General features: G+C 43.8%; 2 protein-coding genes across 3 annotated transcripts in view; one reads left to right on the top strand and one right to left on the bottom strand.

The window, feature by feature from the left end:
• Positions 1 to 5,586, top strand: part of LOC134359645 (serine/threonine kinase-like domain-containing protein STKLD1) — a 48,044-nt gene extending 42,458 nt beyond the window's left edge. Inside the window, exons 17-19 of the mRNA XM_063073140.1 lie at positions 1,420 to 1,560; positions 4,014 to 4,093; positions 5,085 to 5,586. Coding sequence (XP_062929210.1) covers positions 1,420 to 1,560; positions 4,014 to 4,093; positions 5,085 to 5,177 — 314 coding nt within the window. The 3' untranslated portion in view covers positions 5,178 to 5,586. The remainder of the gene's footprint in view (positions 1 to 1,419; positions 1,561 to 4,013; positions 4,094 to 5,084) is intronic.
• Positions 5,587 to 5,693: 107 nt separating this feature from the next.
• rexo4 (REX4 homolog, 3'-5' exonuclease) lies at positions 5,694 to 27,979 on the bottom strand. Of its 2 annotated transcripts, none has more exons than XM_063073743.1 (9): positions 27,854 to 27,979; positions 25,160 to 25,392; positions 18,028 to 18,347; positions 16,545 to 16,709; positions 16,088 to 16,281; positions 13,780 to 13,868; positions 11,755 to 11,829; positions 8,851 to 8,925; positions 5,694 to 6,130 (listed from the first exon to the last, which is right to left on the bottom strand). In XM_063073743.1, exons 2-9 carry the CDS (start codon positions 25,346 to 25,348, stop codon positions 5,984 to 5,986), a joined length of 1,254 nt encoding a protein of 417 aa, XP_062929813.1. In that variant the 5' UTR covers positions 25,349 to 25,392; positions 27,854 to 27,979; the 3' UTR covers positions 5,694 to 5,983. The 2 variants fall into 2 exon arrangements, with proteins under 2 accessions (XP_062929813.1, XP_062929814.1); XM_063073744.1 differs by having other exon boundaries at positions 27,839 to 27,966.
• Between the last annotated feature and the right edge of the window lie 18 nt (positions 27,980 to 27,997).

Below are 27,997 nucleotides of genomic sequence, written 5' to 3' on the forward strand. Positions count from 1 at the left end.
AAATTGATTTCATTTGCACATTTGATATTTGTCTTGTTTGTGTGTAGTTTTTCATCAATTCTGTTATGTTTCTTGGTTCTATTTTGAATTTCCACAAGAAAATGAATCTTAGGTTAGTATATGGTGGCATGTATGCATTTTGATTATAAATTTACTTTGAATTTTGAAGACAAGTCACTGACCTCAGTGATGCTAATGTTGCATTGTTTGATCACCTGTCTCTGCTGCTTTCCTCAGTCCTAACTTTGATAGCTCTGAATTTGCACTTCGGGTAGATTCCATCATGCTATCAGGCCAGACAGATCAAAGTTTGCTTCCTCAACCCAACTTCAGTGAGACAGCCAGCCACAAGCTTCCCTTCCAAAATTTCTTTATTTTCAAGTTTGCTGATAATGTTTGTGTCTCTTCTGTGATATCACCTTCTCCCTCACACTCATCTCCTGCTATTCCTAAATTGTCAGACTCTTATCCAGCTTCAGGTGGGTTGATAAGTAGAGATTTTCCCCAGTTAAATATTGAATAGATTGAAGCCATTGTGTTCAGTCACGGCCACAGATTCTGTTCACTCATCCCTCACCTTGGCAGTTTTGAGATTGTTCGGGAGCTTGTATTTGGCTCCAAGATGAGCCTCTGACCACCTGTTCATGCCATCACCAAGGTTGCTAGTTTCCCCCCCTCACAACCGTCCACGCTTTTCAGCCTAAACTCTCTTGCATGCCTTTATTATCTCGCCACTGACTTCTCAAAGCATAGAACATAAAACAGTGCAGCACAGTACAGGCCCTTCAACCCATGATGTGCCGACCTTTCAAACTACTCCAAGACCTTCTGCAAATGTGGTTATCCAACACTTGTTTGCCCTTGTTGTAACCTTTGCCCCAAGTTATGCTGGTCAAAGTAGCGTTGGATAACCTGGCTCACTTGCCAACATTAGTTCCAAGTTAAGCATAACTTCATTTACAAATTATTCATGCTCATTTACATAACCTTACCGCTCCCTTTTAATCTCCAACCCTGAGTTCCTTTAGATCTAGTTTTGATCACTTCTTCACTAGCATCCATTATCTTCAGCTGCCAAAGTCCTAATCTCTGGGATGTCCTCCTTAAATTTCTTTAGATACAGTACAAAAACGTACTCATTGGCCACTTTATTAGGTACAGGAGGTACAAGTTGTGGCTGTGCTGTACCTTAATGGAGAAACAAATGTGAAGCTTAAAGGCCTGAGCAACAAATATCAAGATTGACTTTTGAATTTTAAAGATTGCTAGGAAGATCAAATCAACAACAAAAAAAAATAACACAGGAATGAATTAAAGGATCAGAGCAAATGCAGAGTTTTGATTTGATCTCAGGTTGGGAGGCCTAGTGCATTTGTAACTGAGATACCCAACCTGGATCCTTTACTCTCTCCCTTTCAGAGCTTGTGGCCTTTCGGATTCTGGTGCCGAACATGCAACATGATGGCTTGAGTGTGATCATGGAGAGTTACCACATCCACCAGACTGATGCTGAGGTGGTGCAGACCATCTGCTTGGTGTTTCTGGACATGGTGCAGTATGGTGGGTTCAGATGTCTGGGTTGTTGGATGGGAGGAAGGATTGAAGGGTAGAGTGGGGGAGTGGGGGAAGAGAATAGACTACCATAATGCAGCTGAATTATTTCCTGGCTAATAGTTAGCCATGTTCTGGGATGATTCCCACTGAAAGTCTCCTTGCAGGAGTAGGACACCGTGTGCCCCACACCATGACCCCAAACAAGTTCAAATTTCTCCACTCACAACACGCTGGAGGAACTCAGCAGGTCGGGCAGCATCAGTGGAAAAGATTGGTCGACGTTTTGGGCTGGAACCCTTCGTCAGGACTGTAGGGGGAAAGGGCAGAGGCCCTATAAAGAAGGTGGGGGAAGGGTGGGAAGGAGAAGGCTGGTAGGTTCCAGGTGAAAAACCAGTAAGGGGAAAGATAGAGGGGTGGGGAGAGGAGAGGCAGGGAGGTGATAGGCGGGAAAAGTGAAGAAAGAATAGGGGAAAACACAATGGGTAGTAGAAGGAGGTGGAACCAAGAGGGAGGAGGTAGGCAGCTGGGGGAGGGGGCAGAGTGACATAGGGATAGGGGAAGGGAGGGGGAGGGAATTACCGGAAGTTGGAGAATTCTACATTCATACCAAGGGGCTGGAGACTACCTAGACAGTATATGAGGTGTTGCTCCTCCAACCTGAGTTTAGCCTCATCATGGCAGTAGAGGAGGCCATGTATGGACATATCTGATTAGGAATTGGAAGCAGAGTTGAAGTGGGTGGCTACTGGGAGATCCTGTCTGTTTTGGCGGACGGAGCGGAGGTGCTTGACGAAGCGGTCCCTCAATCTGCGTCGGGTTTCACCAATGTAGAGGAGGCCGCACCGGGAGCACCGGATGCAATAGATGACCCCAACAGACTCACAAGTGAAGTGTTGCCTCACTTGGAAGTACTGTTTGGGGCCCTGAATGGTGGCAAGAGAGGAGGTGTAGGTACAGGTGTAGCACTTGCGCTTACAAGGATAAGTGCCGGGTGGGAGATCTGTGGGGAGGAACATGTGGACCAGGGAGTCGCGGAGTGACTTGTGGACTAGGGAATCGCAGAGGGACCGATCCCTGCGGAAGGCGGAGAGGGAAAGATGTGCTTAGTGGTGGGGTCCTGTTGAAGGTGGCGGAAGTTGCGGAGGATAATGTGCTAGATCCGGAGGCTGGTGGGGTGGTAGGTGAGAACAAGGGAAACTCTGTTCCTGTTGTGGTGGCAGGAGAATGGGGTGAGGGCCGAAGTGCAGGAAATGGAGGAGATGCGGGTGAGGGCATCATTGACGACAGCAGAAGGGAAACCATGATCCTTAAAGAAAGAGGACATTTGAGATGTCCTGGAACGGAAAGCCTCATCCTGGGAGCAGATGCAGCGGAGACGGAGGAACTGGCAATAGGGAAGGGCATTTTTGCATGTGGCGGGGTGGGAAGAGGTACCATACATGGCCTCCTCTACTGCCATGATGAGGCTAAACTCAGGTTGGAGGAGCAACACCTCATATACCATCAAGGTAGTCTCCAGCCCCTTGGTATGAACATAGAATTCTCCAACTTCCGGTAATTCCCTCCCCTTCCCTTCCCCTATCCCTATTTCACTCTGCCCCCTCCCCCAGCTGCCTACCTCCTCCCTCTTGGTTCTGCCTCCTCCTACTACCCATTGTGTTTTCCCCTATTCTTTCTTCACCTTTCCTGCCTCTCCTCCCCCACCCCTTTATCTTTCCCCTTACTGGTTTTTCTCCTGGAACCTACCAGCCTTCTCCTTCCCACCCTCCCCCCACCTTCTTTATCGGGCCTCTGCCCCTTCCCTCTACAGTCCTGATGAAGGGTTCCGGCCCGAAACGTCGACTGATCGTTTCCACGGATGCTGCCCGACCTGCTGAGTTCCTCCAGCGTGTTGTGAGTGTTGCTTTGACCCCAGCATCTGCAGAGTATTTTGTGTTGCAGATTTCTCCACATCCTTGATGCTAGAGTCAACCTTCACAAAGTACAATGCCAAACTGCTGAATTACCACCACTGCCATTTAATATTTTATCCTCTTGCCTCTGGCTGTTATTGGGGAGTGATGATTCAAAGCACTGGTAAGTTTCATACATTGTCCAGGCAGAACCCTCAGGGTAATACTGCAGGAGCATTACACTGCCAGAGATACCAACTGTTTGACAGAGCTGTCATTATGACAACCTGTCCTAGTGGAGCTACAAGATCCCATGATACTATTTTGAAGAGCAGGGATATTACTGCTGGTCTCCTGGGCCAATATTTACCTTTCGGTTAACAATCAAATAAGACAACTGCGGTACATGAGAGTTCAGTTTTTCCCACGTTACGATAATGATTACATTTTAAAATCTGTTTTGGGATGTCCTAAAGTTGGGAGGTGTTTTTCTTTAATTTGATACTTGCATTAATTAACAAATCTTATTTTCACTAATAAACCTGATTACTGATGATGCTGTTCCAGAGGACGTTTTGCCTGATCTGATCTCCCGAAAAGTAGACAAGCTACTGAATGAAATCAAAATCAAATTTGCATCTAATGAGGTGAGTGGAGTACACTGAATATTGGTTTTGTGCATTTCCTTTAGTTCCATACACCAGCCTTGTGGACTGACAAACTTAAATCCTATTAAACCACATTCAGGTTAGATTTAACCATCTGTCTTGTAGTTATTCTCCTTTGAGCATTGAATATTAAGTGGAGATTTGATATAGGTGTTCAAAATCTTAATATATTCTGATAAAGCAAACAAGAAGCTGCTTGCATATCAAGGAACTAGGAAACAGATGTTTTACATAATTGGCAAAAGGTTTAGAAAAGTGAGTTTTTTTCAGCAGTGAACTTTGATCTTTATTCACATGTCAGAAAGGGCAGTAAAACCTGATTCAAATGTAGGGAGTGAATATATACTCAAATTAGGTGTTAATGGAATAAGCAAGAAGCATAAATACCATTCTATGCTTTTGATTTTTCCCTATTAGCCGTAACTATTGAGCTAGGATCAAAAATGGGGGAAGCTATATGACAAGTATTTAAAGCTGTGGTTAAATAACATCTAGATTATTACATTCAGAATGGATATTGTTGAAGATGCAGGAAAGATTCATGTGTTATTAAAGCTAAAAAGATTCCATAAGCAAAGCTTTACTCCCTTCAATATTTAAGATAACTAAATGATTCATAGAACCAATTACTGTAGAGAAACCAGTATCTGCTGTTTAGGGGTGAATCAAGGAAAGACTTCTTCCACTAAGGAAATTTTGGATCTAAAGACCAATGAATACAGCAGGCCTATTGATATATTGTTAGATGGAGTTGTTAAGAAACACAAGGCTGGGTAAATGGAGTTGAAGATCAGCTACGAGGCTGAATGGTCTCTCTCATTCCTTTTATTGTCCTGTTGGTGAGGACAGGAACTGAGCTAGTTACATCAACCAGGGTCTTCAGGAAAAGAAGAAAGTTGTGCAAGAGAATGCACAGGAGAGAAACAGACATAATAAAATGGTAATTTACTTGTTTTCATTCTCCCTTCAGGATATTGTCATCATAGTAAATTCTACACTTCTAAAACTTCAGACGGTGGATGGAGAATCTGAGAATGCAAGCGGCAGGACATCTGTTGAATAATCAGGTCTTCAATTAAACTGATGAATGTTCTGCCTCATGTTGATTATATTCCTTCTCAGGACCTGATCACAGCACCTGATTCTGGTAACACAGACAGCCATCATCTTCTCCCAAAGGTGCTTTAGGTCAAACAGGGATCACTTCAACCTAGTCCTGCCTTTATCCTTCCAACCTGAGCTCTATACTAACCGCACTGTCCTGAAATCTGTTAGGTTTGACTCACTCGCATTTGTTTCGCGGACACCTTTAAATAAAGTTAATAAAACCCAAGACAGAAGAAGATCGGCAATTCAAATCCTGCTCCAGAGATTTGAGAAATTAGCTTTTTCCAGAGTCAGTAACCAGGGGAATGAATCTAAACAGATCATGTGAAAACTCTCCATGCAGTACGGAAGCACTGAGTTTACAAAGTGAGGTAAAAAAGCTTCCATACTACTTACTTAGCAGCTCCTACTGAGTGATTAATAACGTTATAGGATACTAAAGCACCAACAAGTTTCAACTTGAGTATAAAATTCTGACAAGATTTATTTTCTAAAAAAAAATTAACTGAGGTGGGGAATCTGCGATATCCTGGATTTCCTATCAGTCCAGACCATCCAGTTACCGCAGGAAACGTACAAATTCAAGGGATTTGCCGTCAACTCCTACTCCTTCTGCATGTTCTTCATTAAAATATCTATACGTGTAGGAAAATTCATCTGCTGTCACAAGGTCCGTTCCTGAAGTGTCCCTCTGTCAAATTTAAATTGTAGGGGAATGGAGGCTCAGATTGACCTCTCACAGAATACCAAACGCTGACCCCCTCATCGCCCTCTTGCTGTCTTATCCCTCTTCGATTCAGTTTTCTCCTTCACACCTTCTTTCTTCGCTTTGTACTTGGCCTTTAATCCTGCTTCCCACTGTTGCCGTGCCAATGTGTAAAGTCTCATTGTCGCCTGGGCATCCTGCACCTAAAAAGGTAAGAGAACAGCAGGTTACACCCAGTGGAACTCCACCAGCACCGTAACTCTGGGCTTCTGCACATTACTGTTTCATCCAAGCTCCCTTCAGGATATTGTCAAGGATACGCTCACTTGAATGCAGTTTACACAGGTCCAGACTCGAAGAATGGCTGTCTGTGAGTATTATTTTACTGTTTCCAATCTGGGTAGAACATCAACAAGTCATGTAGCCCAGGGCAGACTTCACTGCCCAGCCCAATTACATCTGATAAAACCAGTGCTTCAAGGCAAATGCAACTCTGAGCAAGTCTGCGCCTGACACCAAACTGTGATGAGGGCAATGGACAGGAATTCTGCAGATGCTGGAAATTCAAGCAACACACATAAAAGTTGCTGGTGAACACAGCAGGCCAGGCAGCATCTCTAGGAAGAGGTGCAGTCGACGTTTCAGGCCGAGACCCTTCGCCAGGACATTAACGGATGTTTGAGAAGTCAATGTTCATGCCATCAGGTTGGAGGCTACCCAGACGGAATATAAGGTGTTGTTCCTCCAACCTGAGTGTGGCTTCATCTTGATAGTAGAGGAGGTCGTGGATAGACATATCAGAATTGGAATGGGACGTGAAATTAAAATGTGTGGCCACTGGGAGATCCTGCTTTCTCTGGCGGACATAGCGTAGGTGTTCAGCGAAATGATCTCCCAGCCTGGGTTGGGTCTCGCCAATATACAGAAGGCCGCATCGGGAGCACCGGACACAGCCTGTGAGTCGGCTGGGATGATATACTGCCTCCGGTGCTCCCGATATGGCCTCCTGTCTTCTCCTATCGTTTTGGATCTCCCCTCCCCCTCTCAAATCTCTTACTATCTCTTCTTTCAGTTAGTCCTGACGAAGGGTCTCGGCCCGAAATGTCAACTGTACCTCTTCCTATAGATGCTGCCTGGCCTGCTGCGTTCACCAGCATTTTGTGTGTGTTGCTAGGCAATTATTTTACCTTTAAGCCCTGTGTCCAACCCATTTATGGAGCCAAAACACACTTGAGGAGCCTAAGTTCCACCAAGAGGCTGTGTCTAATTGTTAATGCCACAATTTAAAAATTCTCATAACCATGATGGTTTTGTTTTGCATTCTCATCATTATCCAGCCCCCTAAATTGTACAATGCTGCCTTCCTGCACAGCCAAATTTCCATTCCTTCCTCCACCACCAGTGGCTGTCCTTCAGAGATCTAGAGCTCCAGATCCCGAATTTCCTCTCCGAGCTCCTCCCTCCACTAATTTGTCTCTGACCAAATACAGTGGATCCCAGTTAATTGGGATACATTTTGGCCTAAGTAAGCCACTGCCCCAATTAGCTGAAGTTTCATAGAAATAGTTAAAAAGGTATATTTAAAAAACTACCATTTAACTGAGTACAAATTATGTATTTAAGTGAAACAGAACACATTGTAATGCTACCAGTAGTTCTGCAGTACTATAAAACTATATTTAGTTCCTAAGAATTATCGACAGAGGAACTAGTCTAGTACACGCTGCCCTGTTCTTGATTGACTGTAAATGAACAAAATCAGCAGAGACACTGAGTGCTGATAATGCACTGCCTTCCTGAATGAATAGATTTCCTGGCCCAAAATGATCTAAAAATAACTGCTTTTTGAAACTGCATCTTTCGGCCCAAATGGATAGCACCAGCACATGTAACTGACACCATTTTAAAAAATGCTCACTCTAAGCACCGTGTAGTTTCTAACAGTCATTACAAGTGCACATGACTGACACTAGTTAGAAACTGCCCAGCAACAGTCTCCTGTCCCAAATAAGCAGCATAATGTCCCAAATAAATGAAGGGAATCCCAGCAATTTTCTTAGTTTTTGTTCTTGAAGAGTTGCCCTAAATAAGCAGCTGCCCCAATTAACTGGTATCCACTGTATATGATTAAACCACTCCCTTCTCCAATGGGGTGACAAGATTTCAATGTCGACATGCAAGTACACTGGAGCATGTTTTACCATGTCAGAGCCACTACAGATAAGTATTATTAATTTAGCTGATTTTGCCCAGAGTAACTGTTTGGTCCAAGCTGTTCTCAGTGCCCTAACCTGCTTAGGAGTGAAACAACCAATTTTGTGTCAGGGTTTTCTTCCAAGTCTCAAATGGCTCAGTGTTGTGTTTCCTTTCTATACTAGAGACTGTTTACAAACCGTCCAAATGAAATACAGAACAAATTAGAACACTACCAATACTACTTACAGTGCTATGAAACTATATAATAATTTTATAATCTCAACTAGATAGGATGCTATCATGCACCATTCCTTGGAGATTCCAGAGCCATATCTTCAAGTCATTTAAACAATAGATGCCGATTTACACGATTATTAGAATTCATGATTGTTACAATCAAGGAATAAATCTCCTGGATAGGATTTCCTCTAAAGCATTTCTTCTCAATATGTTTAAGGTGGATGTATTGACAGTTACCGGCATGATGGATCAGCTTTGGATGCGACAGTTCCCCAAAAAATCAAACTGCTGTTCATTACATGCAGGCAATGCTCATGCACAGTGTGAGCGTGGGAGAGAGTGGCTCACGCCTCCACACCCATACTCCAGTGGCAGTCAATGAATGAACAGTGAGATTAGCTGAAAGCCTGGAGTGTTCCAGTCAGAGACTACCATTACTTGTATAAGCTATCCAATGCCTAGTAATGTCTTCAATGAGCATACTTACCGAAGAATGTTCGGATTCTTGAACTTTGACCTTTAGGATCTGCCGACATAGATGCTTGAGCGAGGGCCGACCACACTGTAAAGAAAATAAATCCAGGAATAAAATGTTCAGATCATTTAAAGGCCCTCAATATCTTAAAAAGGCACAATACATGCCATTCCAAATTCCAGGTTCAGCTGTGTTCTGCACATAATCTCCATGCCTCTGCTTGGTTTGGGTCAGAATCACTGCTTTCAACAAAGTGATTTCAGGCAAAAGGTATACAAGAGTGAATGACAAGTTCCTGTATCTGACACCGTCAATCCTGGTTGAACTTTCACAAACATCACTGGAGACATATGCTCATGCAGCTTTTAGTAACACAAGCAGATGTAACAGTCGATAGTTTATTTCAGAAGTTCACACGATCCTCCTATTCCACAAAAAATTACTCATTTTATTTTTAAATACAGGACCTGAGATTAGGTCTTTAATGATGTTAGGGTTCATCCTTATCCAACAGCCCTCTGGTTTCTAAATTCCTATTAATTGAGGCTTTTAACCCAAGAGCTACTCCGAAAATGTTAGTAAAGACAGAAATAACATTTAAGGCTCAATCAGCAATGCTGCTGTTTATTCTCCAAGAGTTTCTTCATTAAACCATACCTTTACTCCTGTCTGGTCACTATTTAGCCAACGTAAATATATTGTGTGCCTCACCATCCCTCCTGGTACTGTGTTTCACTTTCTCAAGTCTGTGTAAAAACATTTCTCCTGATATATAAAAAAATGGGAGCAAGAGAAGGCTGCAGGATTCCTTATGCCTCCTCTGTCATTAGGTAGGATTATGGCTGATCTGCTCTTGGCTTCAACTTTTCCTCCCCGCCTGTTTTCTAAACTCCCACAAAGGATGTGTTTGCCTCATGTATTTGCTTACTCAGCTTCCACCACTCTCTTGGTTAGACAATTCCAAACGTTCGAGTCCCTTAGAGAAAGGTGGCTCCGTCGACCCAGGTCCAATCCTGATCTCCAGTGCTGTCAACGTGCAGTTCGCACAATCTCACTGTAACCCCGTGGGTTTCCCTGGAGTGCTCCAGCTCCCACCCATGTTCCAGAGATGTGTGGGTTGGAAAGTTAATAGGCTGCTGTCAAACGTCTCCAGTGTGCAAGTGAGAGATTGAATTTAGCGGGAAGTTGATGAGAACGTGCAGAGGTTAAAACAGGATTAGTGTAAATGGTTGTCTGGTGTGGACCCAGTGGGCTCTGTATAATTGTAGCTGGATTTCCACCCCCTTGCAATAAAGTCTAACAGCCCATTTGTCTTCCTAATCACCACTGTACCTGCATGCTAACTTCATTTCATACACAAAGATACCCCGAGACATCTGTACAGCATTCTTTCTCCATTTAAATTATATTCTACGTTTCCATTCTTCCGACGAAATGAATAACTTCATAATTCACCACAAAAACACTGGATTTTAGCTTATTTAGACTTCTTTGCAGACTCTTCACCCTCTCACGACTTGCATTAATTAACTCTGCAAACAGTTGAGGCCCCAGCACTGACCCCACTGGTTACAGCCCACCAACCTGAAGATGTCTAGTTGGCTGATTCTTGATCCATGCCAAAATCCCCAAAGCCATGAGCTCTCCTCATGCGCAGTACCTGTTCTGCTTTATTGATCCTGCCTGTCACAATCTCAAAGATTTGTCAGCCTTTAGTCCTATTGAGAAAATGATGGATTGTGTTCTTTGCATTCAGATTTAATAATGACCATCGTGCATAACCTATTTTATATCTGATGCCCACAGAATGCTGAATAGGAACAGAGGACATCAGAGTTCTTGCTCTCAAACCTACAAGTTTAGCTGATGCAACCCCAGCTGCATCCATTCTGGCAATGAATTATACAGATTCTAGATTTGGTTATACTTCCTGGAGAACCTAGTTTATCCCTAAAAGCAACTGTAAACCTTAAAAACAAACAGATTGATAAAATGCCACAAGTGCTGGATACAGAGAAGGATGGAAAGTCGTGTCAAAAGGAAAGCCCAGCAAGATGGTGTGGGAAAGGGAACTGTTCTTAGTCCTATTGGGATAACTGGACTTCTTTATTGCACGTTTTCTGGAATATCATTATGTAAAGACAGCAAACTGAAATTCTAGCAGGTAACTCTGTATGTTAGGAAGATTCCTCATACAGCAGGATCACACGTCAAAGACAAGAAGTGCTGGCATTGGAGAGAGTCCAGTGCAGGATTCCCGAACCCAACTGGAAGGTTGAGTCAGTGGTAACGAAGGCAAATGCAATGTTAACGTTCATTTTGAGAGGACTAGAATATAAAAGCAAGCACGTAATGCCGAGGCTTTACAAGGCATTGATCAGATGCCACTTGGGAGTATTGTGAGCAATTTTGGGCCCTATAACCAAGAAAGGATGGATGCACTGGCATTGGAGAGGGTCCAGAGGTGGTTTACAAGAATGGTTCCAGGAAATGAAAGGGTTAACATGAGTGTTTGAGCGCTTTGGGGCTGCACTCACAGGAGTTTAGAAGAATTGGGGGGGGTGCAGGGGGGAGATCTCATTGAAACCCACCAAATATTGAAAGGCCTAGACAGAGTGGGGGTGGGGTATGATCAGTAAGCATGTCAGAAGTTATGGAGAGAAGACAGAAGACTGGGATTGACAGATCAGCCATGATGGAATGATGGAGTAGATTAGATGGGTTGAATGGTTTAATTCTGCCCCTATGTCTTATGGTTTAATAGCTGGTGACTGGCTTAAGTGGATAAAGGTCTTGGATGAAATCAGTCTGTACTCAGATGTTGAATTTGAGTCCAATTCCATTAGCTGAAAATTAACATTCTCTGCCTGTGGAACAGGATACAGTTTTTGAATGATAAACTTAAACTTTACTTACTTTGACAAGTGCTTTGAAAGGTTTATATTTCTGCGTGTCACGAATTTTCTTCTTCGGATGACTCAAAAACAGGATCTGCCATAAATTATACAGGGTTTATCAGTAAATTCAATGGTAACTGACTTAAGATGTTTAAAAGTACACTCTGTGACTGGGAAAATAAAGACCCTCAAAGTTCCTTCGCTAACTAGTGCAATTGTAGAATCTTGCAATTTTGATCTAGGGTCATGGCACTTCTGAGGGTGAGCCGATTCAGTGAAGTGAGTATTGAACCAGTGCAAGTCAGTTACAAGTACAAAATGCTGGAGGAACTCAGCAGGTCAGCATCACTGAAGGAGGGGAATAACTGTTCATTTCCCTCCACAGATGCTGCTGGAGTTCCTTCAGCATTTTGTGTGTGCTGCTTAAGACTTACAGCATCTGCAGAATTTCTTGTGTCTCTGCAAGTAGTTCGCTGATGTTTAACATTCCCCAATAATTTTTTCCCCCAGCACCCACCTCTGATGACAACACTTTCTACGAGGGTATTTCTGAGATGTCTTTCCTTGTTTAACTGTGGTTACCACCATCTCCTCCCCATCATCTCCATTACCGACAGTACTCTCTAATATGTTGAGCTAACCCCAACATATTGATGCAGTCACGAAGAAGGCACGCCAGCTGCTGTTTGAGGAGCTTTGGTACGCCACCAGAGACTCCAACAAATTTCTACAGAGGTTCCACTAACAGCATTTTGACTGATTGCATCACCGAATGGTATGCAGTCTCCAGCACACAGGATTAAAAAAACGCTGCAGAGAGTTGTAAGCTCAGCCAGCTCCATCACTGGCCTCCCCACCATCAAGGACATCTCCAAAAGGTGGTGCCTACGAAGGACCCTTGCCCTCTTCTCATTACTTCCATCCTGGAGGAGGTACAGGAGCCTGAAGACGCACGCTTAACAGCTTCTTCCCCTCCAAAGTCAGATTTCTGGTGGTGCACAAATACTACCTCATTATTTCGCTCTCTCCGCATTATTTAACATTTTCTATTGCAACCCACAGTAATTTATGTATTGCATTGTACTGCTGCTGCAAAATAACAACTTTCATGACATAATTCCGTGATAATAAACCTGATTCTGATGCATGTGTTCCATATGGCACCTCATCCTGTGCAGGGACAGACTAACACTTCCCCTCACCCCCTACCCACCCGCCCCCACATAATAAATTGTAACCTCTGCCAGCTTCAATACGAGGCTACTAGTGGACACTTCTCCCCTTCCAGCATTTCAAAGGGACCGCTCCATATTTACCAACACCCAAGCTGCATGACTTGCTGACTATTGCCAGCATTTTCTGCTTTTATTTATAGAAGTCAGATCAAAAACTTCCAGCTTTATTAAGAATCCACCCACATTTTTTTTTAAAAGACCTGTTCAAATTCACGAGAGTTTTTGACAGAGTGACTGCTTCCCGAGAGCTGATAACCAATGTATAGAATTAAGAACCAGAAACAAGATGGGGGAATCCCTTTTTAAACTCCGCAATGAATTTAAGGAACAAGTTCCCTGCCAGCACGGTCGCATATCGACCAAGACTGGCAAACAGTTTAGTTCACTAAAACTGAGTTTTTAAACAATCCGTCAGCATCAGGGTTTATTACTGCTTACCACGTATTCTTAAATTTAATTCAGATTCTAAAACAACACAAATTAATGAACATTCTCTGAGTTAATCTTGGCAGTGACAGAGCTGTAGCAACACAGTGCCCGAGTCTCAACGTGGTCAAAGTCGACTCCAATGAGTCTACTGGAGAACAGCCACCTAGCTCAGATCTCATGTAGCACCTTTAGATGAGGAGAAGCAAACACAAGTCGGTTGGAGGAAAGTGGTGAAGATATTAACCATGTCTCATTTCACTCTTCAAAAGAAAAGATTGTTGGGCTTCTCTTCCACAAAGTTCAAACTGAACCCCAACCCACACCCCAAACAGTTTGGCATTTGGGGAAAGGGTCAGACTGGGTGACTCCGAAGAACTGACCTTAAGATCATTGTGTACAGCGTGACCTACTAAGATCCTTCCTTTCAAGATGTCTGCCACCTCCTTCTGCACGACTTTAAAATCTTCACCTAAAGTTAGCCAAGCCGGACAGAAAACAACATTAGTTTCTTGTACAAAAATATTCACAGCATTTCAAACATTCTTTACTTAACAGCAATAATCCCTACACTGCCCCACTGAAGCACACAAACAACTTGTTTGCATTCCTATGAGAAACCATTAGCTGCCTTTTTTTGTTCTTTACTCAATTTCCTATTCACTCCGATGCTCTCTGAATATACATTTAGGCAATGCACAGTACACTTTCTTTGTCAATGAACTCATATTACTAGTTCATAATAACACCAACTCCACGATGGCTGGTTCATTGACTATTTTTCCAAGCACTTATTTAAAAATTTCAGCCTAGAATAGGGCAGCACGGCAGCATAGTGGATAGTGCAACGTTTTACAGCAGCAGCAGCTGTGAAGATTGGGGCTTGATTCCGAAAGGAGTTTGTACGTTTTCCTCGTGATCCTGTGGATTTCCCCCCGAGATACTCTGGTTTCTGAAAGGAGTCTGTACGTTTTCCCCGTGATCCTGTGGATTTCCCCCCAGGTACTCTGGTTTCCTCCCACATTCCAGACATAGGTTCAGCAAGTTGAGAGCATGCTAGTTGGCATCGGAAGTATAGTGACTCTTGCTATGCCTCCCCAGCACAATCCTCAGGCTGAGTTAGTCATTGACACTAATGAAGCATTTTACTGTACATGTCAATGTATATTTGACAAAGAAAGCTGACCTTTAATCTCTAGATCAGTGCAATCACATCTTTCTTAGAGTCAAATAGACATACAGCACAGAAACAGACCCTCAATTCAACACCAAATATCAACCACCTACTCCTATTGTACAGTGACCAGAATGATATGCAGAACTCTAGCTAAGACCTAATCAGTGTGTAATAAAGTTGTACCATAACCTCTGTCCATTTGTATTCTCGGTCCCAGCTAATGAAAGCAGGGATCCCATTGGCCTTCATCACCAGCTTATCTACCTGAGCTATTAGCTTCAGGTATCCTTGAATTTGGAACCTGTCACTCAATACTCCTTACTGAGTATTAAGGCCCTACTATTCATTGTGCTTGTGATTTGTGATCCTACTATTCTTGTTTGTGATTGGACTATTCATTGTGTAGTCCTCCCAAATGACATCACCTCATACTTACCTGGATTAGGTTTCATGTGTCCTTGCTCTGCCCATCTAACCAACTGATCAATCCCACCCTGTAGGCGAATGACTACTCTTCTCAATATCAACAGCATCACTGATTTTCGTATCATCTGTAAACTTACTGATCCGACCTCCGACATATATAACAAAACAGTAAGGGTCCCTCTGGTATACTACTGGTCTCAGGCTTCTAAATACAAAAGCAAACCTCCACCATTGCACTCAACCTCCAATTTGCTATCTTGCATTAGATCCCATGTACTCTAACTTTATGGAGTAGTCTACTCTGTGGGATCTCCTCCCTTGCTTTCCATACAAGCCTAAGATACACCTCATCAGGTCTCAGGGATTTTTTTCCCGTTTTCAGCTCACTGAGACATACCTCTTCCTTTTTTGTGATTACACATTCTAGAGTTTCAGCTACCTTTTCCCTGAATTTTCCAACTACAATGACTTTGTCCTTAATAAGTACAGATAAGATGTATTAATTTATGACCCCATCATTGTCCACTGGCTCTATAAACATAACTTAGTTCCTAATGACCTCTAACTTCCCTGGTTACCCTTGATGTGAAAGTGTCCTTAAATCTTGTCGCCAGCAATATTTCATGACCTCTCTGTTATAATTTGGGAAAGGGATCAGACAAAACCATCCTTCAGATCCATGTCTGAGCGTACAAAATTAAATGCAAGAGAATTGGGGCAGGGAGGTGGAAATGCATTTTCACAGTAGAAGCTTTAGTAACTGTGGAATGCAAAAGTTGGTGAACGAAGCAGAGAATGAAGAATATTTAAGAACACTTTAGACTGGAAGGTGAAGGTATTGTGTAATATAGAGATTCAAGAACACAGAGGACATGTGGGATTAGTACAGAATTAGTTCAGGATAAGTATAAATGGTGTGTACGGCTAAATGACTGTCTCCTACAGCAATTTCACTGAAATTCCATACCCTGTTGTTTTCTCCCAGTTGATACCTCTACCTCAATTCCAATGTCATAACCAAAAATTAATGTGAAAATCCTACAAAAATATATTTTTAAAAAAAATCAGGATGTCAGAGAGCCTCTTACCGTTCTTAATGTCCTCCGGACGTATTCCACTCACCCAGGTCCTGTAATCGGTCACCTTTTCTGTTGGTTTCACGTACTTGTCATAAATGCACTTGCCAAACTTATTTACGATGGAAACCCGTGCGAGGATGCTTTCCACTTTGTCCGGCCCCACACCAACCATCTCACAGTCCATTGCTACAGCTTTCGTCAGTCTGAGAGTATAACAGCAAGGTTATTGCACACCAAAGGGACTTCATATAGACATCTATATATCTTTGAAAATCTTGCAAAGCAGAGCAGATACTTCACTGGAAACTAAACACTATGTTCTATCAGTAGCAAATGATTAGCACAGATTTTTAAGTAATCCTAGGGAATCTAGCACCAAATAGTTATCTGGTGAAGCGCTCTCTATGCTGTCCCATTAATATTATTGTGGTTAAGATAAAAGTTTAACTAATTGCTTGGTACCTACCCTTCAAAAGCTCCATCTTTAACCAGCAACTTTTCCGGGCTTTGTTGTGTAGGGTTCGGATTTTCCTGCGGTGCACGTTCTTGCTGTCGAGCAACGTTTGCAGCTTCCGGTCCCATTGCTGCTTCGATGTCATCGGGATCTACATCATCAAACCAAATGTCCGGCCTTTTGGGAAAGAGTCAAAGCCCCAGACGAGACGCGGAAATATGATCAGTGAAACCATGAATAGGTCCTGCTCCATCTTGCAACTATTGTACTTTTAGCCCCATGATTGCAAACCTGCCCTCATGCAACACAAAAAGTATTTTCCAACACGGACCACTGGACACTTCTTATTGGCACACTTCCAAAGGGGCAATTTAATCACCAATTTTGGCCACGCATTACACAGCCTGATAAACAGAAAGTTTCTTTTTAACTTCCCAAAGTGTCTCACATATTATTGCAGATAGTTCTCAATCAACAAAACAAAAAACACCGTCACATCACTATTACAGCAGAATCCTCTAGCGGACAGCAGGTATTTTCACACTGAATAGGAACAGAATCCAAATTCTTTCTGGAACGGACTGCTGCGTATCAGAACTATAGAGGGGCTGAATGTCCTGATTTTGGTGCAGGAGACACTGATTCCGCCTTTAAGAGGAAACTCACCTGGGCAAAGGTCACACTATCGAGAAGGCAAGCCTGTTTGTGGGCAACACTTGGTCTGTACGATCTGCAGGATTGGGTTCCATGAGCCGAGGGCGTTTATACTGGTTATCTGCCCAGGAGATTAGACAGCTGCTGAGGGGTGTGGAAGGAAGGGTCAAATTACAATGACTATATTCATCAGAGTGTGGAACAGGCTTGATGGAAGCAGCTGATGCCTTCCTCGCTGTTATACACTGGGAGCAACAAAAGTCTTTAATTGTTCTTTCTCTATCAAAGGTCAAGCTTGGTACTTCTGTGCAATTGTTAGTAAAGGGTGACAGGTTACAGTCTCAACCTGTTGACGTTTATCCTCCATACAAGCTATTATTCTATTCAACCATCTTTACCCTAACCATCGGCCTTATTGATTCTTATTAATCACTAACTCTGTGATGAGTTCTGTTCATTTGGGCTACACGTTCATTTAGTTGGCATGCACTCTTTCCCTGTTAATGGGCATGTGCTCGAGGGGGAAGTGGGAGTATTGGGGGTAAGAAAATGGTGGCCCTCTTGTATCGAACTTGAACGGAAAAAGCAAAGTTGTTTAAACAAAAGAAAATCTTGTCTTTGTTGTTTGAGTGTAAACAGTGACCATGAATTGTCCAGCATCATAACCATAAAACGTTTTTCCTGTTCTAAATTACTTGCACATAACTGCATATAGCTCTTTGTCACCCCTTGTTTTAAGAGCTTTAAATGACTGTATACCCACTCCCTAATCTGTTCTATTTACAGGAAACTGGTGCAGTCAATTAGGAGGAGAGAGATGAATAATTTCACAAACACTTACTCAGTTGGTTTCTCAGGCTCTGGTTCTGGTTGAGTCTTTCGTCTCTTTTTCCTATGAGGGGAATAATCTTTATCTGGAGGTGCTTGGCTATTCCTACCCGGCTCACTGTCCCTGTGTTTAGTCCCCTGGTGTGATTTCTTATTCAGTTTCACTCCATTTTCTTTTACAGGTGCACTTGTAGCCAGAGAGAGCGACTGGGTCTTCCTTTCCGCTCCCGTTTCAGATTTAACTCCTTGTGTTCCTTGGCGATGCTCCTTCGTCTTCTTTTTGAATTTGCTGACTGGAACGTTGTTCTCCTCTTCAGTCTTCTGATTCAGTAACTAAATTAAATTACAAGCAGTTGCATGAATAAGATGCCAAGATTCAGACCATCAATAGAGACATTCCACACACACAAATCCCCTGTGTGGTTGCAAAACTTCTTCAGTGTAATTGCTTCCCTCTCCCTCTCTGGTACGTCCTCTGCAGAGGAAAGTTAACCCAGCAGTTAGTTTATGATACACTAAATTAAAAGTCTAAGCCGGCCGGTTGTGTAGTGGCATCCGCACTGGACTTTGATGCGAGTGGTTCTGGGTTCAAATGCGGCTGGCTCCTCGCACGCTTTCCATCCGTGCTGGGTTAAGCGTCGAGCTAGCAACTCGGCCTTGTAAAAAACAACAGACAAAAAAATGCTAAAGAAATGGCGTGGAGAGCAACAACATCAGAAGTCTGGGACTTGATGTACTTGGGTGTAAAAAGTAACAGAAAAAATTGATCGCTTTAATGATACTGTTAGATTGTTCAGCCACCAGGAATGTGGAGGGCAAACTGGATGATTCTTAACTTTTTCCTCATCTAACATTTCTCCTGCAACACAGCGAAGCTGTATTCAACCTGGGATTCACTAACAACCTATGAAGTCTCAAGAGCTTGCTGCATTAATTTTTCTTGCTTCCCTGTGGGATTTGCACAAATCGGCCATGATGGAATAGCAGAGCAGACTCAATGGGCCAAATGGCCTAATTCTGTTCCCATGTCTTATGGTACAATCTACACACATTGTACAATTTGGTCATAATAAGAACAGAAAATGATGGAAACCCTTAAAGGATCAGGTAGCATATGTGGAAACAGTTAACGTCTCAGATCTGAAACCCTTGATCAGAACCGAAAGAGCGAGAGAAAGGGTTAATTTTTAGAAGCATTGAAGGTCACAGCATGGAAACAGGCCCTTCAGTCTAACTCATCCATGCCAACCACATCAGGTGCCTTCCAGTTGCACTCGTTTAGCACCTATCCCGCTAAAATATTTCTTATTCTTGTACCTGTTTAAGTGGCTTTTAGACACTGCAACTGTACCTGTCTCTCCAGCTTCCTCAGCAAGCTCATTCCACAACACCCAGTACTCTCTGTGAAAACGATCCTCCTCAGTACCCCAGTAAATCTGTCTTCTCTCACCTTAAGCCCGTGGAACAGTTATTACCCCTCAACCATCAGGCCCAAGTTGCTGAGGTCTTTCATTGATTCTGTTATGGATTTATTGAGTACATCCAGAAGAAAATGAATCTCAGGGTTGTGTATGGTGACATGTATGTACTTTGAACCTTGCTTTCTAGTTTTAGACTCCACTTTGAGAAAAATAAAGGATTGACCGTTCACCATATCGATGCCCCTCATGATTTTATAAACTTCTATAAGCTCATCTTCAGCCTTCCGGGGGGGGGGGGGGGAGGTCCCACTGTCTCCTTATAATTCAAGCCTCCCCCCCACCGTGTTGGCAACATGCTTGTGAATCTTTTCTGCATCCTTTCTAACTTCCTATACTACGACAATGATAAAAATGCCTGGTACAGTGGGGAAGGGATGGGTAGAACGAAGGGAAACACCTCATCCCCATGCTGACCTTTGTTGCTGCTTTCTGCATTAATACAATGAGGCCCGACAACTCTGAAGAACACCACTTCACTTTCCATTTGGGCACGTTGCACATCCGGTGTCAACACTGAATTCTCTGATGTGAGGCAGCTCACTCACTCTTCCTGCCTACAGCAAAACTGGTTGTTTCTGCCTGTCAATATCTTGATTCAATTTTCACTCCTTCTGTTGGTAATGTCTGGCCTGATGGATACGTCCCAGAACTGTGTCAGCAGCAACACACTGCACAGACAAAAGTAGAATTATCTGATTCTACTGGCCGTGTTAACCCATTTGGTCTCACCCCATCAGATATATTCATTTTGTATTACCCATCCCTCCCCCACTCTCTCTAAAACTGATAACCAGCTTGTTTTCTTCAATCGCAGTTCAAACCTGAACTGTTAAGTGATTCACTTTCCACAAACACTGTCTGATCCGCTGAGCTCCCCCCCCCAACAGTATTTTCTACTTTATTTTAGATACCCAACATCTGAGCAAGACAGAGCTTTAATTGAAACAAACTGGACTGACAATAATTGACAATAAACTGGACTGGTCAAAGAACACTGAGGCTGTCTACAAGAAGGGTCAGAGCCGTCTCTATTTCCTGAGGAGACTGAGGTCCTTTAACATCTGCCGGACGATGCTGAGGATGTTCTATGAGTCTGTGGTGGCCAGTGCTATCGTGTTTGCTGTTGTGTGCTGGGGCAGCAGGCTGAGGGTAGCAGACACCAACAGAATCAACAAACTCATTCATAAGGCCAGTGATGTTGTGGGGATGGAACTGGACTCTCTGACGGTGGTGTCTGAAAAGAGGATGCTGTCCAAGTTGCATGCCATCTTGGACAATGTCTCCCATCCACTACATAATGTACTGGGTGGGCACAAGAGTACATTCAGCCAGACACTCATTCCACGGAGATGCAGCACAGAGCGTCATAGGAAGTTATTCCTGCCTGTGGCCATCAAACTTTACAACTCCTCCCTTGGAGGGTCAGACACCCTGAGCCGATAGGCTGGTCCTGGACTTATTTCATAATGAAAACCAATTTCCCCCGGGATCAATAAAGTATGACTATGACTATGATAAGGAAAGTCACATCTAAAACCACATGCCTGTGATGCTTCTGCAAGGCTTTCATTGTACTTGTACCTCGTTGTATGTGTGCATATAACAATAAAATCATAAAAGGGGGACAAAATCAAAAATGGTGATGGACACATGACTGAAGGTGTTATATTTGAATGCACATGGTATACAGAATAAGGTGGATGATCTTGTAGCATAGTTAGAGATTGGCAGGTACGATGTTGAGGGCATCACTGAGACGGCCCTAAAAGAAGATCATAGTTGGGAGCGTAACATCCAAGGATACACATTATATTGAAAGGACAGGCAGGAAGGCAGAGGAGGTGGGGTGGCTCTGTTGGTAAAAATGAAATCAAATCCTTGGAAAGAGGTGACATAGGACCAGAGAACGTAGAATCTTTGTGGGTAGATCTAAGAAACTGCAAGGGTAAGAAGATCCTGATGGGAGTTGTATACAAGCCTCTGAACAGTAGCCAGGATGTGGGCTCCAAATCCCAATGGGAGATAGAAAAGGCAAGTCAAAAGGGTAATTTTACAACAGTGATAGGGGATTTCAATATGCAGGTAGACTGGGAAGATCAGGTTGGTGCTGGATCCTGTGGAGGCATACCTGTGACCCTGATGACCATGAATTTGTAACTTTTGGAACATGTAATGTGACAACATGGAACCTGTGTGACCCCAGAGTGCTTTGCTGCTGTGGTTGGATGGGAAGCTGGTGTGGTACGTGATTTATAGCAGTAACTGTTTAGGTACCGCATTATTGAAAGCAGAGAAAAACAGGACACAGCTTTGGGAGGAAACGCCTCAAAGACAAATGGGCTCATTAAAAATGCGGGTCATTCAAGACAGATGTGAGATATCCCAATTAACGGATGGAATGATCTCAAAGATATGAAGCTGATGAATTACTGGACTCTGTAAATGGATAAAATAATTTGTAAGATTGAAGCTACCTACCAATGACTTAACGTACACAGGTAGTTTTCCCGTGCAAGTAATAAACATGGTTATACTCTGATCCACTGAGTTTGTTACTGTCTACTCAGAAGACCTAGTTTGACAATCCCAAGGTGGATGGAGCGGAGGCGCTCCACAAAGCAGCTCCCCAATTTACAAAGGGTCTTACCAATGTAGAGGGGGCCGTGTCGAGAGCACCATACACAGTAGATGACCCCAGCAGATTCGCAGGTGACGTGTTGCCTCACCTGGAAGGACTGCCTAGGGCTCTGAATACAGGTGAGGGCGGAAGTGAGTGTGCAGGTACAGCACTTCGACCGCTTGCAGCAAAAAGTGCTGGACGGGAGATTAGTGGGGAGGGATGAATAGACAATGGAATGTCGGAGGGTGCAACCCCCAAGGAAAGCAGAGGGTGAGGGAGGTAAATACATGTTTAGTGGTAGGATCCCTTTGGAGATGGCAGAAGTTGTGGAGGATAATGTGTTGGATGTAGAGGATGGTGGGGTGGTAGGCAAGGACAAGAGGAACTCTGTCATGGTGGCAGGAAGACGAGGTTAAGCACAGATGTTCAGGAAATGGAGGAGATGTGGGTAAAGGCAGCATTATTAGTAGAGGGAGGGAAACCCTGTTCTTTGAAGGAGGAGGACATCTCCATTATCCTGGAATGAAAAGCTGTGTGTTGGGAACAGGTGGAGGCGAAGAAACAGAAAAGGGAATAGCATTTTTACAGGAGATAGGGTGGGAACAGGCATAGGCGAGAGAACTGTGGGAATCAGTAGGTTTATAAAAGATGTCGACTGACAGTTTGCCTCCAGCGATGGAGACAAGAGAGACTGAGAAAGGGAAGGGAGTTGTCAGAGATGGACCAAGTGAGTTTAAGGGCAGGGTAGAAGCTAAGAGACAAAGTTGATAAAGTTGATGAGCTCGGCATGGGTGCAGGAAGCAGTGCCAATGCACTTGTCAATATAGCGTAGGAGGAGTTAGGGAGCATTACCAGGGAAGGCTTGGAACATGAACTGTTCTATGTAATCGACGAAGAGGTAGGTATAGTTGGAGTGCCCATGGCTACCCCTTGAGTTTGGAGTAAGTGGGAGGAGCTGAAGGAAAAATTGCTCTATTATATGCCCTCTCTGAATTAGTGGGAAGTTCAAGGAATGAGTAAGTTTTAAAAATCATCAGAAAGCAACTAAAAAAGCTACAAGGAGAGAGAAGATAAAATATGAAGGCAAGCTAGCCAACTGGTATCATCTTTGATATTAAAGTTTTCTTAATATATAAAGAATAAAAGAGGCAAGAATAGATATTGGACCGCTGGAGAGGTGGTAATAGGGGACAAGGAAATGGCAGATGAACTGAACAAGTATTCTGTATCAGTCTTCACTGTGGAAGACACCAGCAGAATGCCCGAAATTCAGGAGTATCAGAGGGGAAAAGTGAGTGCAATTGCTATTACTGAGTAGAAGGTGCTTGGAAAAATGAAAGGTCTGAAGGCAAATAAATCACCTGGTTGAGATAAACTACACCCCAGGGTTCTGAAAGAGGTGGCTAAAGAGATTGTGGAGGCATTAGTAAAGATTTTTCAAGGATCAATAGATTCTGGCATGGCTCCAGAGGACTGGAAAATTGCAAATGTCACTCTACTCCAAGAGAGAGGCAGAAGAAAGGAAATTATAGGCTAGTTAACCTAACCTCAGTAGTTGGGAAGATGTTGGAGTCGATGTTAAGGATGTGGTTTCAGGTACTTAGAGACATATAACATAGGCCAAAGTTGCATGGTTTCCTTAAAAGAAATGCTTGCTGACAAATCTGTTGAAATTCTTTGAGGAAATAACAAGCAGGATAGATAAAGAATAGTCAGTGGATGTTGTATACTTTGGATTTTCAGAAGGCCTTTGACAAGTTGCCACACGAGAGGGTACCCACGGTATTACAGGACACGTACTAGAACGGATAGAGCATTGACAGATTGGCAGCAGGCAAAGAGTGGGAATAAAGGGGGCTTTTTCTGGCCAGCTGCCGGTGACTAGTGGTGTTCTACAGGGGTGTGTGTTGGGACCACTTCTTTTTATGTTGTATGTCAATGGTGATGGAATAGATGGCTTTGTGGACAAGTTTGCAGACAATACAAAGATAGGTAGAGGAGCAGGTAGTACTGAAGAAGCAACGAGGCTGCATTAGGACTTAGATTTGCAGAATGGGCAAAGAAGGGGCAGATGGAATGCAGAGTCAGGAAGTATACGGTTATGCACTTTGGTAGAAGGATTAAAAGCATAGATTATTTTGTAAATGGAGAGAAAATTCAAAACTCTGAGGTGCAAAGGGACTTGGGAGTTCTCATACAGGACTCCTTGCAGGCTGAGAAGGCAAATGCGATGTCAGCATTCAGTTTGAGAGGACTAGAATATAAAGGCAAGGATGTAATGCTGAGGTTTTATATGGCACTGGTGAGGCCCCGTTTGGAGTACTGTGAGCAGTTTTGGGCCCCCTTTTTAAGAAAGGACGTGCTGACATTGGAGAGGGTACAAAGGAGAATGATTCAGGGAATGAAACAGTTAGCGTTTGAGGAGCGTTTAATGGCTCTGGGCCTGGACTCACTGGAATTTAGAACGGGGGGTGCACGGAGAAGGAGAATCTCATTGAAGCCTATCAAATATTGAAAGGCCTAGATGGAGTTGATGTGGAGAGGATGTTTCCTCTGGTGGGGGAGTCTAGGATCAGATGGCACAGCGGCAGAACTGAAAGAAAGCCATTTAGAATGGAGAGGAGGGATTTCTTTAGCCGGAGGGTGGTGAATCTGAGGAATTCATTGCCACAGGTGGTGGCCAGGTGATTGGGTGTATTTAAAGCGGAGGTTGATAGATTCTTGATTAGTCAGGAAGTGAAAGGTTATGAGAAGGCAGGAGAATGGGACTGAGAGGGAATATGGATCAGCCATGATGAAATGGCACAGCAGACTTGATGGGCTGAATAGCCTAACTCTGCTCCTGTGTCTTACAGTCTAAACTCGACTTAATTTAGTTCATCATTCTGTTAATAAATCTTGTGTAAGACGATACTGCCTCCTCAAACTATTCAGTGGTAATCTCCCAAGGCAGACGTTGTTTTGATGTGTTAATGCTTGGCAAAAAGTTTCAGTTTCTTGCAGCATTTTAAAACTTTGTTGTATTTTTTTTTTAAAACCCTTACCTGCTGTAGAGTCTTCCAGTTGGATGAGTACTCCGCAACATCCTTTGGAGGCAGTACTGGTTCAGTCCTCTGTTTGGTGACACTTTTCTCCTTGGCCCAGAATTTCTTTCTCTTTTTCTTCTTTTTTGAGTGTCCCTGGTCAGATCCAACTGGGACGACACTGCCTGCCTGCTGATCAGGTTTTGCCATTGTGTGCTGGCCAGCTACTCATCCAGAAAGCCAAACTGCTGTCCCTAGAAACACAATGCACAATATTCATTTTATGAAACCGCAGTTCCCCGCATTGGCCCTTTGAAAGAGCTGTCCAACTAATGCCAAATTCTCATGCTCCTCCTTTTGCACCTTCACATTGGTTAAGTATTTTTCTAATCCCTTTCCCTTTATAAAAACTACTACATACTGAATATTTCCCCTGCATTTCAGATCAGAAAAAAAAGCAAAGCAATTCTCATCTTCTCTCCAGCACTTTTGTTATTCATGAGAAATCCATGCCTTCAGATTATCAATCTTTTTGCTTTCTCTTATTTACCTTATGGAAGGACCTCCTCCCCCAACCTGGGGAAGGGTTTCCGCCCGAGACCCTTCTGCAGGACTGAAAAGCAAGGGAGAATACACCAGAATAAAAAGGTTGGGGGGGGGGAGAAAAGAAGAGGGAAGGATGGTAGATGTAATGTGATAGATGAAGCCAGGTGAGTGGGAAAGGTAATGGGCTGGAGAAGAAGGAACCTGAAAGGAGAGGAGAGTGGACCGTAGGAGAAAGGGGAGGAGAAAACCCAGGGTGAAGTAACAGGCAGGTGAAAAGAAGTAAAAGGCCAGAGTGGGGAATAGAGGAAGGGCAGGTGGGTTTACCGGAAGGACAAATTGATATTCATGCCATCAGGTTGGAGGCTACCCAGATCGAATACAAGATGTTGTTCCTCCACCCAGAAGGTGGTCTCATCTTAGCACAAGAGGCAGCCATGGATCATTTATATTTCTTTCCAGAGCTGTTTTTTAGTGGTTTCCAGTTCCTTTACCAGTCTATTTCACCTTGCACTATCGCAGTTTGCAGACCTGCCTTCTATAAAATCTCTCCCTTAGCATCTTGTTTATCTCTCACACTTTTGAGCTAAAGAGTTGACTGTTTCTTTCCAGTGCTGCCCAATCAGAAGAGTATTTCTCATTTCTGACTGGGCACCATGATAGCGCAGTGGTCAGTGCAACACTCTTACAGCTTAGAGCAGTCCAGAGTTCAACTCCGGCACCGTCTATACCTTCTTCCTGTGAACCGCGTGGGTTTCCTCCCACTGTCCAAAGATGGGGGGTGTATGGGGTGTCTAGGGAGGGGTAGCATCTCTGGTGGGGGGGCGGCCTGCCGTGTCCTTTTTCAGGGCTGCTCGTCCACCTTTGGTCCCCACCTGACACTCAGCTCTCACCTGTGGCTCCAAGTAGCTGTAGCATGCGCAGCGGCCACACCCCGGTAAACCGTCTCGGCAGACGGGCCAAACCAGGTGAGGGTAGCCAACGGGTATTCGACCCTCGGTGAGGTTGGGGATTTGCCTATCCCAGCGTGTGAAGTCTGGGCCTGGCAGACTGAGCAGAGGAGACCGATTAATGGTCCAACAGTCAAGAAAGCAGGCCAGTGGGCACTTGTGGAGCGCTAAGAGCACGACCAGGCACTTAGATGTCCTGGTCATCCACTGCAAGAGGTGGTGATCTCTTTAAACTCACCCGGCAGAAGGCAAAGGCAAACCACTGCTGCAACCTGCCGAGTACATGATTTCCCAGTATGTCAGAGCAGCGTGGAGGGAATTCGTCCGTCAACTGGAAATTCCAGATGCGACCTAACGACGGCCTAGTAGTTAATTGATCATTGCAAATTGTCCTGTGATTAGGCTAGTGTTAAATAGGTGGGTTGCTGGGTAGCACAACTCATTGGGCTAGAGGAGACTGTTCAACCCGTATCTCTAAAATAAAAACAAACAACTTTCTCCCGCTATTTTCTTTTTTTCCTTCTTAAACCAATGGGGGGGGGGGGTCCGATTAACATTTCATCTAAAAGGTGAAATCTCTTGACCACACAACGGCCTGCAGAACTGCCTCCCACTTCCTACTTTCATCCCCAAGTCTTCGCAGATCACCTATACATGTCCAACTCTCTCTCATATGGAGTAGATGCATTTTTATTTGATTCATAAAAATTCTAATGTAATTAACGTGGATCATTCAAGCCAACAGTTTTACCATATGCCAAGCTATTCCTCTTAGCATGACATCACTAATGATTTATGTACAAACTGTTTGTGAGGCTTTAACACAACTTTTATTCCATCTATTTAGTAATGGTGGGATCTCCTTAATTTGGCTCTTTCCCTTATTGTGATTGCTGCAAGTTTCAGCAATTAGTCCTCGGCCTCAAGAATGGAACAGCTTGCAGACACTTGACTGTGGATAACCCCTCAAAAATCTGGAAAAAAATTAACTGCCGGAAACACCTAAAAGGTGTCTGATTTGCTGAGTTTTTCCTACGGTTCCTGCTTCTAAAACTGGTGAGTTTGGCCAGACAGAACCGGGGTGAAAGTTCTCCAGCAGCAGTGGGTATGTTCTCAGTCCAGAGAGCACATTACGAGGGACAGACGCCTACGTCCCTCCCCCCGAACGCTGCTAGCAAAAGGAGATACCACAGACATCACACCCCACCTTTAGTGACATTACCATGGCCCAGCAAGTCCTGGCTCCGGGGAATGAGCGGCACCGCGGTGCCAGCGGCCCGGGATACTGGGTCGCCGTCCACACGTGTGAGTCCGATCGGTCCGGCCTCCTTTCGGGACCGGAAGTTGTGCCGACGCTTAAAAGCGT

Source organism: Mobula hypostoma, chromosome 21 (genome assembly GCF_963921235.1).
Source record: "Mobula hypostoma chromosome 21, sMobHyp1.1, whole genome shotgun sequence".
In the NCBI taxonomy this organism is placed as follows: Eukaryota; Metazoa; Chordata; class Chondrichthyes; order Myliobatiformes; family Myliobatidae; genus Mobula; species Mobula hypostoma.